The sequence below is a fragment of the Tetrao urogallus genome, assembly GCF_951394365.1.
Source record: "Tetrao urogallus genome assembly, chromosome: 6".
NCBI classification, from domain to species: domain Eukaryota; kingdom Metazoa; phylum Chordata; class Aves; order Galliformes; family Phasianidae; genus Tetrao; species Tetrao urogallus.
Window position 1 is genome coordinate 34478612 of NC_136819.1, and position 16349 is coordinate 34494960.

Genomic DNA, 16349 nt, shown 5'->3' on the forward strand with positions numbered 1-16349 from the left:
ACTCCAAGATCTCAAACAAGAATACTGAAGTCCTCCCCACCCAGGAGCTAAAATCACTGATCACACCGCACTCCTAGAATACTCCATATCCCTTCCTCTCTTCAATCAAAACACAACACAACATTTTAAGCACTTTGGCAGCAAACTTCCATGCAACTTTAACTTGTTCAAGTATCAGAATTTCACAATGAAGTTGTGAAAGATGTTAAAAATCTGAAGGAACATTTTCTGGGAATAAAATTAAATTCTGTTTTGCTTTGTTTCTAAAGAAACTTGAATGGTCTTAAAAATTTTAAGAATTGTTGCTCTGCATTTCATATGCTACCCTTTAACCTGCATTTTATTGCTCCGGTCACACAGAAAACCCTGACTGCAAGAGAATCTTTACCTCAATTGAACTTATTAAGAGGAAAGTTATTATAGTGTTCTGGGCAGGTAAAATTATATATGCAAACTAAAGGTTATTTAATAAATTATACATAAGCTTTCAATCTTACTGTATTACTAAACTCTGATACACAATAATCAACCAAGAACTCAAACCTAGTAAGACCTATCAAAGAAAAAAGCAGCATGGACTCTGAATTAAATGACAAAGCATGTAAGATTGATTAAAGAATTTATGTGATGTTTTTGAAATATTAACACTTTTTCATACAATTCAGGCAAACGGATTCTAACGGATTTGCCAATACAATGACACATTCTCATTTCAGCTGCAAACACTGATAACTCTCCCAAAGAGTATTTCGTAAAAAAAAAAAAAAAAAAAAAAAAAAAAATCAACTGTATGTAAAGCAATAAGAAGAATTTCAGTATATCCATAGAAATCTGATAATGCCTATCTTTGTGTTTTAACTATAATTAATACTTAAGCTGTTAACTAGACTTGGGCAAGGAAGAAAAAAAGAGCTAGACCACTCTGAATAATTGCACAGCATTTATTTGAATCAAGCTTTAAATTGCAAGTTGAAGTCTCAAGTAATATTCTCTAAAAAGCTGAGTGGTGAGACAGGCTCCACTGTTCATATGAGGACCGTGCATGTTTCAATGGCATAGCACTTTAAAGTAAGTTTGTGCCCAGAAATTTTTAAAACACCTGTCATCTTCCTGAAAAAATATTGCATCTCACTTCACCCTACTGGCATTACATAGTGCTCGGCAAAAGTTATCCATTCCACTCAAAGGAGTGGCAGCCCAGAGAAGGCTGCAATGGGAAAGCAGGCAGTATGCGCACCCAGAAGCACAGAAACAGAGAGACACAGGGTTTGGAAGAGAACAGATATAAAGTAGATCACACAAACTCTCCATAGTTTACTCTTCTTCATGTTGCAGCTACTAACACACTGAGACTGAATACTTAAATCAATTTCAGGAGAAGTGAAGTCACTCTGTTACCATCTACATACTCATAACAGAATAACTCAAATGCTCGGTGCCACAGTGACAGCATCTGTGTCCCTGCATGCCAGCACTGCTCCCCACACCTGATAATTTTGGCAGGCACTTTATTTTAGCATCACAACTCCTGCACTAACCAATCTGCACTTTGCTTTGTACCTAAAATGTAAATCAACAAGAACATCAACAATCTGGGCAGACCCAAGGCCCAGTAATTTTTTAGTTGACAGGTGTTAACACACAATTTTTTCTTTAATCAATGGACAGTTAACAGAAATGCCTTCAGGCACTGGATTATCTAGCATACCAACAAACTCATTTTCACCTTAAAAAAAAAAAAAAAAAAGCCTTTCATTTTTAACCTTATAGTTACTCCATCTTCAACAATATCCATTTAGTTTCACCAAGAAACAACCACCTTTGCATACAAGCATCAATTCAAACGCCATCACTTGTATTTCTGTTAGCTATTGGACTACCCAAGTAGTAATAATATTTCTTACTACTCATGAATCATTACTACTCCACGAAGAGTCTGAATATCACACTTGCTAAAAGAAGTGCAATGATCTATCAAACGTGTTTGAATAGAAGCTCCCAAGACTCTGAAGCAGGCATGTTTCTAAAAAGGGTTTGAGTGAGCTCAGCAAACAAATGCAAACCAAATATATAAACGAAGCTCTCTTTACAATTAGGGCTGTTTGAATACATATGCATCCTTCCTTTGGTATGCATTTCCTGAAGATCAAGTCATGCAAAATAAACTCTATGTCTATTTTCATATCTTAAATTCATTTTGCATCACCTGTAGAAGAAATAGTACTTCTGATGTGACTTTTACAGACAAAAGTTAATAGTAAGATGCTATGTAGTTTGACATATCAACACATCATCTCTCCCAGTGAGACTACAGATACTTTCAAGAATCTCAGTTACATATTTTAATCTGTCAAGACGAAGGTTATTGATGCCAACATTCAAACACAAAATACTTCCTACATTAGCCTCTAGTCAGTGTTTCTTTGTCAAACTAACAAGAAGGTTTCTCCACAATATTCACAACAAAAAAATTAAAAATTACCAAAAGAAGCATAACCTAGCCAAGGCTGTGACATCACTGTACAGCAACTGTTACGAAGACATTTACCAAAGGCATCAAATTATTGATATGCCCTATGCAAAATAATGCTAAAGTAAACCCTAATGATCTCTTTCACTTTCAACATCAGTCTCCCAGGTATTTTTCTGCCCAGACTTCAAAGCTCACTTGAATATATGCATTTATATTTATACACACACAGGTCCACAACTTCGAATGCAGCATGCTGCAACTGCAGTCAATTACAAACAGAGGGCCAAGCACAAACTGAAGCACATAGCAATCAGAGCAGCTATAAGAGAACTTCAAGGAAGTCTTAGAATTTACACAGCAAGGGTTCTTGTTGGTTTTCTTCTTGCTTTTTAATTTTTCAAAACCAGCCACTGGGAGGTGTATTCAACAACCCCTCAAACAAGCAAGCTGCTGTGCTTTGATAAATGAAATCAGTACCTTGGGTTTCTATTTTAGTTAATAAATAGAAAAGATACTGCCTTTCTGAGCAGAAACTACAGCTGTATTCAGTACATTTCACCTGTTAGAGCACACACAGCACTTACTTTACTTCTAAGATTGCAATTTAATACCGTGAATGCACAAGATTTTACAGAAAAATCCTGGAGTCAACTGAAAACGCACCTGTAAATTCTGTCTTCCAACAGGAAAGTAAAATCTTCAGGCTTCTCTGACAGGAAAATTGAAGCATCCAGAAAAGTTTATCTTCAAACCAACACTGACACAAGTAACATTAGTTTAAAACTTAAGTCGCTTAAGGTAGTTCAGCATTTAGACAGTCCACATTTCATTCAGTTGCATTTGTACCATATCACAACTCTGACAAAAGCATTTTTATTTTTAAATAAAAAGAAAGAAATCCCATAGTTCTATTGGTAGCTTACTCTAAAGGTCCAGTTCTGCATCTAAGTATGACGATTAAGTTTGCGTGTTCTTTCCATCAAAATTAATAACACTAGTTTAGATTACAGAGGAACACATTTCTCAATTCATTTATACTTCTGTGATTACATATAGAAAAGATTCCTCAGTGAGATAGGTGTTAGCTTTCTCTTTTTCAAGTGGAGCACCAGGCTGTGTCACACCCCTTAAACTAAACAATTTTCTACTTCAAAATCAAAAAGCTTCTGAATATTTCTGAATATTTCTAACACCCAGGGAGAGATGAATTAGGCTACCTTCCAAGACTTCATTTTGACTAACCACCAAGACTGAATTCTAAATAGATCATTCTGAAATGTTATTTCATCAGCTTTTTTTGTCAAATTTTCAGCATTCTTCTTGAAATTACTACAAAAGAATGGAACATTATATTGCAGTGTTGCCCTTGCCCACTCTGTACAGATCACATGACAGGAATCACTTTCCAATTTCTGTATTTACATCTTCCATTTGTAAAGTAATAGATTATGCAGGTACTTCTGAATATTTTATTTTTTTTTTCAGAAAGAGAGCTCTACATTGTTTTTGCAAAATTCCATCCTGGGATGCAGTTTCTCATTCTGTCACTGTCATTTGTACTTTCTGCATATCTCCTAAAAGCGTAAGTCCCACCTTACAAAAAAAAAAAAAAAAAAAAAAAAAAAGGTACAAATCTCTGATCATTGCTGGCTAAAAAGAAAATCCAATCCTGCTGAAAAACTGCAGGGCTTTTTTTTTTTTTTTTTTTTTTTTTTTTTTTTAATATATCTAAGATAGAAATAATGTTTTCTTTCCATGAAAGCCACCACTACAACTAGTAAGACTAATTATACACCAATGGTAACATCAAAAGAAAATATTTGCTAAAATTAAAGACGTCTATGCTGTCAACATCATTATACTGGTAGATTATTAAAATGAAGTTACATTGTTAAGTTATGCTGTTAGTAATTAACTGCCACATTTAGAGGTTCATTAGACACCTAACACTAAATAAAACTAAGATTATGCTCTCTCTAACTCTTACTTGTAGTAAAACAGCACACAGATCAAAACAAAGCTGCACACCTGGTAGTGTAGCAGGCATTTACCATCACCAGAGAGTGGAAAAGGGAGAGAAAATGCCACTGTGGCAAGCATCCTAAAGGACGCACACCTCCTTTTCCAAAACCAGGAATATCCACTTTTTACATTTAGAAATATGGAATGGGAAATTAACATCTACAACAGATCCAACACAACGAGCTGAATTAACTTGTTCTAGTCATTAGCACTCATGCCACTGCTCATGAATGTGTTCAGTAACACATTCCCTGGGAAGACTGAAAACAAAAAAAACTCCACAAATTCAGGTGTCAGAATATGAGAAGCCATCTACACATACACAAAAGGATACAATACCACCGAGACTGAAGAGCTTTGCATCGTAAAGTCAATAGCAACGTTGATTACATTTAAATCTATTGCTGTCAAGTTAATGGGGAAAAAATTATGAAATACAAAGTTAAAATGCTTCTATACAATATATATGTAGTATAACACATTTTATGAGAGCTACCATAGAAAGTTGAGGAGGAACAGGTATTTTGCAGCTCATAAATGTTAATCCTGCCTCATGGCACAGAACAGTGCCAATGCTCACTAATTTACACCACTTATCAGAGAGGGAGCAGCCAGTAGCCCTGCCTTCTGCCAACTCAACTGTATAAAGCTCGCTAAAGCTATGAAACAGAACCAGACTTGTAAAACTTGCAGATATGTTTACATTTTCTCCTTGAATGCTTCCAAATGTTGAGTATGACTCATGAGTTTGGTCACTACAATTTCATTTATTTAAGATCACAGAACAAAACACGCATATACCAAAAACCCAAACAAATAAATCACTCTTATCTTGGAAGTAAGCTTTTTCAGTTTAGCTGCTCTTGAAGTGTCAACAGTTCAAAAGAGTCTAGTCTAACTTACTAGGGCTTATTCTTTACTTTCTCATAGTGCATTATATGAAATATAAGCAAAAGCTGTGTGGTGGCAACCCTAGCATCAAGCAAAAGATCGTAGTATTACTCTGGGAAGATTTAATTTTGAGATTGTTTTACAGACAAAAATCACAGCTTTGAGTTGATTACTGAAACTGAGCATTCTCTACCATGAAACATTGGCAAAGCTTTTTTTTTTTTTATTTTTTTAAATAGTGCTGCATGATCATCAGCAGCGCCAGATGTGCTACCAGTCAAGGAGTGAGCGTAGCTCGGGAAAATACAACCAACTTAGGAGAATGAAAGAAACTTTACTGCAAGTGACAGATTTTAAAAAAGGGAGATAATCAGGAAGCACTTCATGTGTCTGAAATTCCTTAAGTTCATTCTCTACTTCAGAATCAAATTTGAGTTAGCACCGAAGAACCACAGTATTTCAGAATGCATAGAGCACAAACACGACATAAACATGCACAAGCCCTTCAAAAAGGACAGGAATACACGTATCCCTCAGTAACATTAAGTAGAATTTAACCCAGAAATATATATTTTATCCTCAATTTCTAACAACAGATTAATGCTATTCAGCTATTTCATAAAATATTATAATGGTAAACAAAAAAAGGCCCTACAGACTGCCTGAACTCACGGTGGAGATTCAGGAATGGTCCCAAAGAAGAGCCAACTTCGCAAGTGCCTGCTAATATATGTTGGAGTTGCACAGGTGAAGCAGAAGGTATCAACAAACAGCAAATGCCATTGAGCCACTGTTTAGAATAATTCAAGAACAGCTGGAGTGCCGGAATCCAACAGATATGCAAACAAAGTTGTACACATGTCCTGAAGGTTTGTTAAATCCCTTCTCATCAATTAGAAAAGACAAAAAGACATTGTTATCACTTCCACTAGCTTCTTAAATGACAAAACGATGAAGAAACATAACCCTATCTCAACACATACTTTCAGCATGTAAGAAATGACCAGGTACCAGGTACTTCACAAAAAAACAAAAACAAAAAAACCTCAAACTAAGATTTCTTACATGGTCATTAAATATGCAATGGCAGTGAAATTTTAAGTAATTCTCCCCCAAGAAGTCTTCTGTGCCTTGTCTAAAACAAGGTTGCGTGTAAAAGAAAAATTCATCAGAGTAACTTAATGAAATAACAGTTACGTGCTCCACTGCTAAAGTGTGATTTTATTCCAAATAGTTATAAAAGTGTAATGATCACATAGTAAAATAATTTCAATACCCAGTGCTGACAGAATTACTTGGTATTCCAGGAAAAAAAACTAGTCAACTGCTATGCAGCTTGACACCTTCATCAAGACCACACAGCCATCCAGGTATTTCTTATTCTACCTCTGTATGGTTGCACAGATAGCTTAGCATCCTAATTCTTCTGTTATGTTCACCTGCCTGTAGGAGGTGAATCTTGCAATAAGAATTATACAGAAAGTTAAAGATACAGATAAATTCCTTAAAAAATATTATGGGAAGGATTAGACAAACAGAAGAGTAAAAACTTTAACATTTAAGCTTAAAAAAAAACCAAAAGTACTTTAGAGCTACAAATGATATTCCAATTTCTTAATGAACAAAATGGAATATTAATAATATATCCATATTGGCAGGACAAAACCTTAATTCTTATATTGAACTATTTCAACAGATCTCCTCATTGCAAACTTGTCTAAATATCTTCCTCATGCTATAGAACAGTTACCTTTAATTAAAAATCATACCATCTCTGTATGGCTAACTCATACACAAAAGGAAGCAGCTCTGAAAGGTTTTCCTTTCAAAGTCTTGCCAAGGAGCCTATGAAGAAGGCAGGATGTACCCCAGACACAGAAAAGCAGGCTTTCAGCTTCACACAGAGGCACCTGAAGCTCTCCCAGGGGCTATCTGCCTCTAACTGACTGAACAGCTTCTGGAAAGCCACACTTCTCTCTACCCAAAATATACAGAATTCTCAAGTCAAGGAAAAAGGGACTGAATAGCAAAAGGGACTGGAACTCCACAACATACATGGCTGTTCTCACTATCAGCTTAGAGAAATGATTAATGAATGAAAGCTTCTAGTTTTTGAACTTATGTACACTACAGTGAAAAAAATGCATTACAAAACAAAGTTTAAGTATTTGTACAGTAAAGTGTAAGAGTAAACAACCTGTATTTACATAAAGAGGTACTTCAGCACTCATGCTTCAGCAAATGCCTTAACGACCGGCACAAATAGAAGCCAGACATTTCCAAAGCACGTGTTACTTGCATACCTCACAGCATTTACAAGTACTCCCAAGTAAGAACATGGATTGACTTTTTGCAACTTACTTCATTGCACTTTCCACCAGTGTTGTTGAAATATTTTTAAGGAGTGTTTTACTAGGTAAGTTTTACTTCAGATTACATTCTGTGATTATCTGTAAGATGCCATAAAATAGTTTGTCAGTTACATATCTTTTCCAACAGAAATCCATTGGGATGCAACTGATAAACACGCATGCAATCGAAATACACTGTGCATTTTGCTACAGTAGCATCTGTGTTTCGTATCATCTGCAACCTTTGTGTGTTCAATCACATTTAATGCTCTCAAACCTCCATCCAGATTGTTATTTAAGGAAAAAAAAAACCCAAAACTGCATTGCAGGTGTATTTTAAAAATAATAAAAACAAAGCATATCAAGAGAGATTTTAGAGGTCAAAAGAATAAAGAATGGCTCTCTCTGGTCATACCAACAGCCCAGGATACCACTTTTAATCCCAGTCAAACAGGCAGCTCCATGGGAATAGAAGAAAAACAGAAGAATAAGCATCAGAAAATATTCCCAATCTCCAGTAAAAGCAGCAGCACCTCTGAGTACCAGCACCCTAGGACTTCTCTTCCACGACCTCATCTAAACACTTTTTGACCAAAGAACACTTCAGCAGCTACAATCTCACTCTACATAAAGGGCTACCAAAAAGCTGTCTTTTTTTTAATACTTCGGATTTTGTACCACACTTCCTTGATGTCAGCTGAGGCGCAATGATTCTTTCTTCATAACGTGAAAATAATGGCCATTCTGCAACCCTCATCCCTTATTTCACTTCCAATTTACCATTAAGGAAACACGCTTGCAAAAAGCACGGTGATGTCTATGCTATCTGAATAACCACCCCTTCAAGAACAAAATACTCCTAACATTTCCATTCTATTGCTCAACTAAGTAACAAAAGCAAAACCAGGTTCAATGCAGACTAGTGTTTCAGCAATTGCTCACTGCTATGATTTGTAAATGCTTTGAAAGATGCAAACACAGCACATACTCTGAAAACTTTCTCATCTAGTTCACCATATTTAAACATTTACGTAAGCTTACATGTCTACAATCTTACCTAAAGGGCCTAATCATAAAATTCCTTTAATGATCTGAATTCTATCCCCCAGAAAAAAAAAAAAAAAGCCACATTCAAGGATAACCTTTTCATTAAATATATGCTAAAAATACAAAACATTAAATAATAGAATGCTCCTGTAATATCAATAAATAGTTGGGGAAAAAAAAAAGCACTTGTAAAATTAGATGAACTAGGAACCAGATGTTACTGATGCTGTCACTTTATATTACGGAAAATGCACTAACAAACATATCAATTTTTAGCACTCGAGTTAGAAGAATAGAAGGATGCATGTTGAGCATACTGAAATTGGACACATTCTGAGAATTGATGTTTCTTATTCTCACTGTTAAAAACCACCTGGAAGTAGCAACTGCTAAGTTTCCCTCAATGTATCTCAGCATGATTTTAAAGCACACATACTACCATCTTCTAGTTCAGAAGTTTGAAGAAAGTGCCCAATTAACCTAATTAACAACTAAGATCTGGATGCCATTTAAGTGTCTCAGCCTTCAAGCTTACAAAGAAAGTGAAATTGCCTGGTTTTCCTGGGTACCTGAAAAGTTGCAGGATGATCCTATGAAAATCCTCCTTGGCACAATATTGTTACTTCCCGTAAGTTTCCATAGTGCAACTCCAAAGTATTTTCCCTACAATTTTTTTTTTTTTTTTTTTTTTTTTTTTTTTAATGCAACTATGAAGCCACCTACATATTCAATACAAAACTTGTTTCCTTTAGGAGGTAACACCCAACCACAATGGTTTGCTTTAACTCCTCTAAGCATGTTAGACAAACGTATTAGACAACATGAACTGCATGTATCTCAGTATAACAACAACCCAACATGAAGGTCATTACACTCACAGATTGAAATTTCAGCTGTGATTGCACAATATTGTTACACTGAGAATCATCCTCTTTTTAGTTTGCAGAACAGATTCAGCCTATTCAAGAGCTCAAAATACCAAGCGAGGCCAGATATTTCCTTCCTATGCAACAGTGAGGAAACACTAATAAAGTTACTGTGGCAGTCAGTATTGTAAGTGAAGGGAAAAGTACACTACAGTTTAAATACTAAAATCCAAGTATTTGACTTTTCTATACTTGATGCTGACAGGCACACAGATTTGGAAATAATTAGTGTTCATCACTGACAAAGGCAGAATAGCCACATACCTAAACAATTTAAGAGAACAGTGAAAAACTAACATGTGAGGTTCAGAGTCTGACACACACATGGACTAGTATGCTGGTACAGAACTTCTTCAGATCCAAAGGACCAAAGCTCAGTTATTATAGCTGTGGCATAAACCTCAAGATGATGAAGCAACTTGCAATTGAAATTAATTCTAAAGATATGTCCCATACACAAGTACTATAAGGGATCAAAAAGTTCACTACAAGATCCAAGACTGAAAAACAAACAAAAGCTTATGGCAGACCGTATGCCCATCTGCCTTGCCCCCATTTGTAAAGAGGGCTCTTACTTGTCACCTAAACCATGCAGGGGAAAACAAACAGAGGTGGGAAAATCACTCAATAGTTCCCATAAGTTTCATACTCTGGAGAAAAATCTCATTCATTGGAAAAATCTTCAGTTCAGAACAGGAAAATAAAATGACAAAATTTTGCTAAGTCACTTGGTTTTCCACATACTTTTCATAAAGTATCACTTGTGAAGTTATCAAGTTAACTTAGGAAGGAACCTTTAATTACTAAAGAAGGAAGAAACTACCTGCACGGGTGACAGCTGCACCTAACAAATTTAATTCTCATGCTTCTTGCTTCCATATTAATTGCTACTGTCATGCTACCAAATTTTTTTCCTATTCAACTCAGGAAGCTGCATTCACAGATGAACAACAATCACAGTGGCTTCAAAGGGCAAAACAGTTGTTTGGGGTTCAAGATGTCAGGGCTTTATTAGTCACAGAATAAACTGTGACTTTATTACTTGAGTTGCAAGACCAATAAGTAATTATATGCTATAAACATACACACACACGTACATACAAAACCATAGGACTGGTTTCCATACACGTCTTCCAAAAATATTCTCAACACAGTTTCATATTGAACTTAATCACTATAAAGGTTGATATCTAATGTGCAAAGAGAACACACTCTCCCTGCCTCATTCCTAACCACATTTCTCTCCTGGGCTTCTGAAGTTAGCAAAAAAAATGAAATTCTCCTCATGCATACACACTTGGCAGTGAGCATGCCTCTGGCTTCCCATGAGCTAATACATACACACACACACACACACACACACACACACACACACACACACAGAGTGAAGCAACACATACAAAGCCAGGGTCAGAATTAGGATGGCAGATTAAGAAATAAGCAAATGAAACATTGTGGCTGTGGATGACAAATGACAGTTACAAAAAAAAAAAAAAAAAAAAAAAAAAAAAAAAAAAAAAAGCAGACTTGGCAGAAACACATCACAGTATCTAGAGGGCACATAAGTTCAAACCAGTACTTTCCAGACAGAGTTTTCAACATCTCAGAATTGAGCTTCACATTTATAGAATGAGGTACTTCACTGTGAAGTCACAAGCCTATACATAAAACAAGTACTTCAAGATGGCCTTACTTGCTAATGAACACCACTAAGTGATCTATTTACCCTATGAATACAGTACTACACTACTTTGACACTACAGAAAATATGAGAACCAGTCCATTGCTTTCTACTGAAAATGCCCACCCATATTCACCACACCGATTTTAGGAACAGCTGTTCTGTACGGTTTAAAATAGTAAAACACACAGTGCAAAATCTCTTTGTTTTCTTTCTTGGGGGAAAGAGTGTGATGTTTTCTTTTGCTTTGTTTTCTTTTATTCTATCTTAATTACAGCTGTAACAACAACAACAAGAACCCAGCAAATTAGATACTTCTTTACAAGTTTAGTATAAGAGTAGAGAAATCCTGAATCGTCCAGGCTTAGGTAGAGATCTCTCTTCTTCAGTCTAAAGGTGTGTGTGTGTATATATATATATATATATCACAAACACTGGCTGCTGCTAAAGCATGTTATCACAAACTGTAGTTACAGTGCAATTCGATGGAATGCTGCTTCAAGACTGCAAGCATTCACCCAATGCTTAAATCATAATAAGAAATACTCTTTTTGAACAATTAAACTGTTTTCACAGGATAAAAAAAGTACACACTACTCATACACAAATGCCTCAAATTAAGCAGACTTCATTCAGATAAGTTTGTGATGCGTGGTTTTATTTTATATGCACACATAATTATGATAGATCTTTTCCATTATGAAAAGCAAGCATTTATGGTGAGAGATCTATACTGGAACTCAAACAGTTGCTCCCTGCCCTCTAGAGTTGTTCAATTTTTGCTCTTGACACAAAGTTTGTACTTGCAGGACAAGTACACTGCAGACCCATCAGCTCCTCACTATTCTTCAGCAGTTGCTTCTCCCACGCGAGGTCTCCCAAGAAACGAAGAAGGAAAGAGAGCATGTGTTGGACCCGTGTCCAACTGGAACACCCGGTCAAGTCCGTCCCTTGAAGGTTTTCCCGACCCCGCTTAGCTTTCTCCCACCTCGGCCAGCACTGCCACCTCCCCGCTACCCCGAAGGGGCCGCTCGCTCAGCTCCGAGGCAGCAAGAGCCTTCCATGCCCGCGGGCCGCGGCTTTCCCAAAGCAGCACCCAGGGCTGAGCAGGGCCCGGCTCCCCGAGTCATCGTGCTCGGGGAGGGCACGGCAGCCATCAGGGCGCTCCGGGCCCTACCTCGCGCGACCGGACAGCGCGGTCAGCGGCCGCCCGCCCTCCTCCGGCGTTCCGCGGCGCCCGCGACGCAAACGCGGCCCCCGAGGCCCGCGGAGCTGGGTTGACTCCGGAGCCAGCAGCCCAGGCGGGCGCCATGCTAAAAACCAAAATGGCTGCCCCAGGGAAGGGAGCCCAGCTCAGGCCGTGAGGGGCTGCGCCTCTGCCAGCCCCGTCGCCCGACGACGTCGCTTCGCCCGCCGGACCTCGCTCAGGTACCGCCCCCGTCCCCGGCGACCGGTCCGGCTTCAGAGAGCCGCCGGCCCCGCTCTCCCGGGCAGCCCCGCTCCCGCCGCCCGCGCGCGGCCCTGAGCGCCCCGGGCCGATTCCTGCCCCGCGCGGAGCCCGCCCCAGCCCGTACCTGCAGTTCGGCCCGTTCCACCTCCCAGTGCGCCCGCTCCATCTCGAAGCGAGCCCACTCGTGCTGGATGTAGTGCAGGATCCCCGGGATGGTGTAGTGCTGCGGCCGGGACAGCTCGGCAGGGCCCGCCGCCTCCTGCCCACCCGGGGCTGCGGGGCCCTGCGGCTGCTGCTGCCCTCCGCCGCCGGCTCCGGCTCCCGCGCAGCCCCCGCCCGGCTGCAGGTTCACGTTGCCTCCACTCTGCGGCGGGGGCTGCTGCGGCCTCGGCGCGGCCGCCATCCCGCCGCCTCCTCCGGCTCCAGGGTGCTCGTCCATTGTCTGCGGGGAGCCCTCCTTCTCGTCCCGCGGCGGGAGCCTGGAACAGGGGCCGGGGAGGGGGCGAGCGGCGCCGGCTGGGACGGGTGGGAGGAGGCGGGCCGGGTACGGGGAGGCGGGGGGCCGCGCCGAGCGGTATCCGGGTGTCAGAGCAGCGCCGAGCCGCCGCCAGCCGCCATTACAGCCTCCCGGCCGTCGGCCCACCCACCCGCGCCGGGCGGGGAGGGGAAGGGGGAGCGGCGCGGCGCGCGAGGCCTGCCGGGAAGTCGCTCCCCTCTCCCCTCCGCTTCTTCCTCCCGGCTCATCGAGGCGACGGAGCGCGCGTGCGCCTGTGGGAGGTGAGCGCCGTACCCGGGGGCGGGGGGGCGCGTCCTTCCCGCCGTCGCCGCCGGTGCGGGCGCGTGGCGAGGCGAGGCGAGGCGAGGCGGCGGGCGCTTGCGGGGGGGTGTGTGAGGCCTCTCCGGTTGTGCCTCGCGGGGCAGTGCTCAGGGCTCCCGGAGGCGTTCGGTTTGCTTCACAAGTAGGTGTTTCTAGAATAGGTTGGCTAAGCGTATTCTAGTGGTGCCCCATCTTAACTGTATTGTAACGAAGGTCGTCTTCGTGGTGTAGCGTTTGAGGGGTTTGTGTAGTGTTTTTCCTCCGTGATGGGAAGAGCCAGCTGAGCAGTAACCGCACGAGGGTGCTTTCGCGAGTGACAGGCGCGTCGTTAGCAGCTGCGGGCTCGGTGTGCCACGGCAGCTGAACCCGGGCTGGTGGCACAGCATATATGTAGTGCCACCTCCTCTGCTGCACTGCACAGCTCCGAAGTGCAGCGCTTCCGAGTGACCACCACATCCTGTTGGATCTGTAGGCCGCCTTACTTCTCGCGTAACAGGGGGATTTGGTTTTGCTTCCCTATAAATACGTGTATGCTGTATATGTGGGCAGGGACATGGACAGTGTCCTTAACGGGCTCATTCTTGACAGTGCTGTAATTGTCTTAAGTGCTGGAAAATAAATCCCGCTTGCCCCAATGCTGGCGTTTCCTCTCTGCTGACCTCTCCTCAGGTGCACGTTGCTGTTTCAGTTGTTTTACCAGTTCCTATCCGACTTTTCTCCATTAAGTCATTTCCTACCATCATTTCCTCAGTCCTCCCTTTTCCACACTGATCAGCCTGTCTAAATCCAACTCTTCCACCTCAGCAGATCTTTTCATTGTCCCCTGACAGTATCAAATCATTACCAAAAACTGCACCTTACCTCACAGCCAGCTTAGCCCTTTGTTTTATTCCAGCCCTTGAGATGTTCCTCATTGCTGAATACCTTGGAGTTGCTGCAGTTTAGCTTCAGTACTATATTCAGAAAGCATTCTGACAACCACATTGCAAAGGAAAACTTTTTTACAGCTTCCTTCCTCCTTGGCTTCCCTAGACCAGTGAGGTTGCTTTTCTTAAAATTCCTGATCTTGAAGTTAAATATGGTGATTTATTTCAAAGCCATGTTGACAAAGTTGTTTCATTTCTAGGTGGATAATAATTTGAACACTAAGACCCAGAATACAAAAATGGTTACTCTTATCGATATGACTTTTGTTAAAACCTTGTCCGCAGTCAGAACAAAAATAGAACATAGATAGCAATTGTATGAACTGTCTTCATTTGCTGCATGGCTTTTCACAATGCATTTGTAGCTGGGAAGTTGAGCAGACCAATGTATACCTCAAAAATGTTTGCCCACCTGCTGTCCCCCCTGCTTGCACTTCTATCACTTGGCTATTTTTAATTCCAGATTAACCTATTTTGTTCTACATTTAGTACAGGCAAAACACAATTAAAACCTGTGTCCAGAAAATCAACTCATTAATAGAGTTAGTGCAGTGAATTATTGACTTGCAGTTCTGTTTAATTCTTGTCAAAACAAATATATAAAAATATAGCCACGTGTTTCTTGCTTGCTAGATTTGATCTCTTAAATATGCTTAAAGTCAGAGTTCTAAAGTGTTGGAGAACTTTGATGTAGCACAATAACTTCTACATCTGTGAATGTTGACTAGAGAGGTTTTAATTTGACAGAAATCTAATCTGAATGAGAACTCTGTTGCCTGAGGTTTCAAACTGGGGTTCTGTTTCTTTTTTATAATCTATGTGTCAGAGTATGTATGTACAGATATTGGTGAAATCTTGGTCAAAATAAGCTACTGGAGATGTAATTAAAATTGTTTAAAATGTGTTTTCTATTACTGCATATGAGATCTGCTGGTCTGGCCACACTGGAGATGTAAGACCTCCTTTTATCAACAGAACAGGTATTGCAGGCTTGGCCTCTCTAAGAGGTCTCAGCAAGTATCTGAAAAGACACGTAGAGGGGTGTGACTCATCAACAGGGACAGTCTGCACTACGGTGCCTCACAAGGTTACGGTGCCTCACAAGGTTACGCTGCTTAGTGAGCTGGCATCCTGGAAGCACATCCTTCACAGCTTCCATTATGGTGTTTTGAAGCAAACTGGGTGGGTTTGAGTTTGAGTACAAAGCTGGAGTTATGTATACAAACACGTGAGAAAAATGAGCCTGCTTAGTGGCAGAAAAATCCAGCATCATCTCACTTTGTGAGGTGGGGGTTGTTGAATCTTCAGCTTATCTATTGGTGTAGAATGAGTTAAAGTTATGGTGTAGGTCATCAACAACTACATACTGCATCAGTCTGCTGCAGTAAGTCACAAGCACCGATCATGATTCCAGTTTTTTCTCACAGATATTTATCTGCAAGAGATACTTTAATGAGGGTGAGATCTAATACAGTGTATAACAATGCATGTATATCACAGGAGTTATGCTGAGCGTGGTTTATGTGTATGCCAAATTAGCCATACAGAAGAAACCCCTTGTGGAAGAAATAGACAAGCCGCTCTGTGGTTCACACTTCAGTACTTTGGAAGGAAAGACCACAATTTCAAGATGTTTTATGTCTTCTCTGTATGGTATTTTTGTGGGTTTGGATTTTGTTTGTGTCTCAGAGTCTCCATGATGTTACAGTGCATCACAGGTACTCGTAGATACAGAAGCAGATACTGTAGGCTATTCTGGACACAA

At 40.4% G+C, this 16349-nt stretch overlaps 1 protein-coding gene across 2 annotated transcripts in view; it reads right to left on the bottom strand.

Moving 5' to 3' along the window:
* Nucleotides 1-13280, bottom strand: part of STRN3 (striatin 3) — a gene marked incomplete at both ends in the record, with an annotated part of 53563 nt that extends 40283 nt beyond the window's left edge. For both annotated transcript variants that reach the window (XM_079536796.1, XM_079536795.1), the window contains one exon: nt 12966-13280. In XM_079536796.1, the coding sequence (XP_079392922.1) occupies nt 12966-13280 (315 nt within the window). The remainder of the gene's footprint in view (nt 1-12965) is intronic.
* Between the last annotated feature and the right edge of the window lie 3069 nt (nt 13281-16349).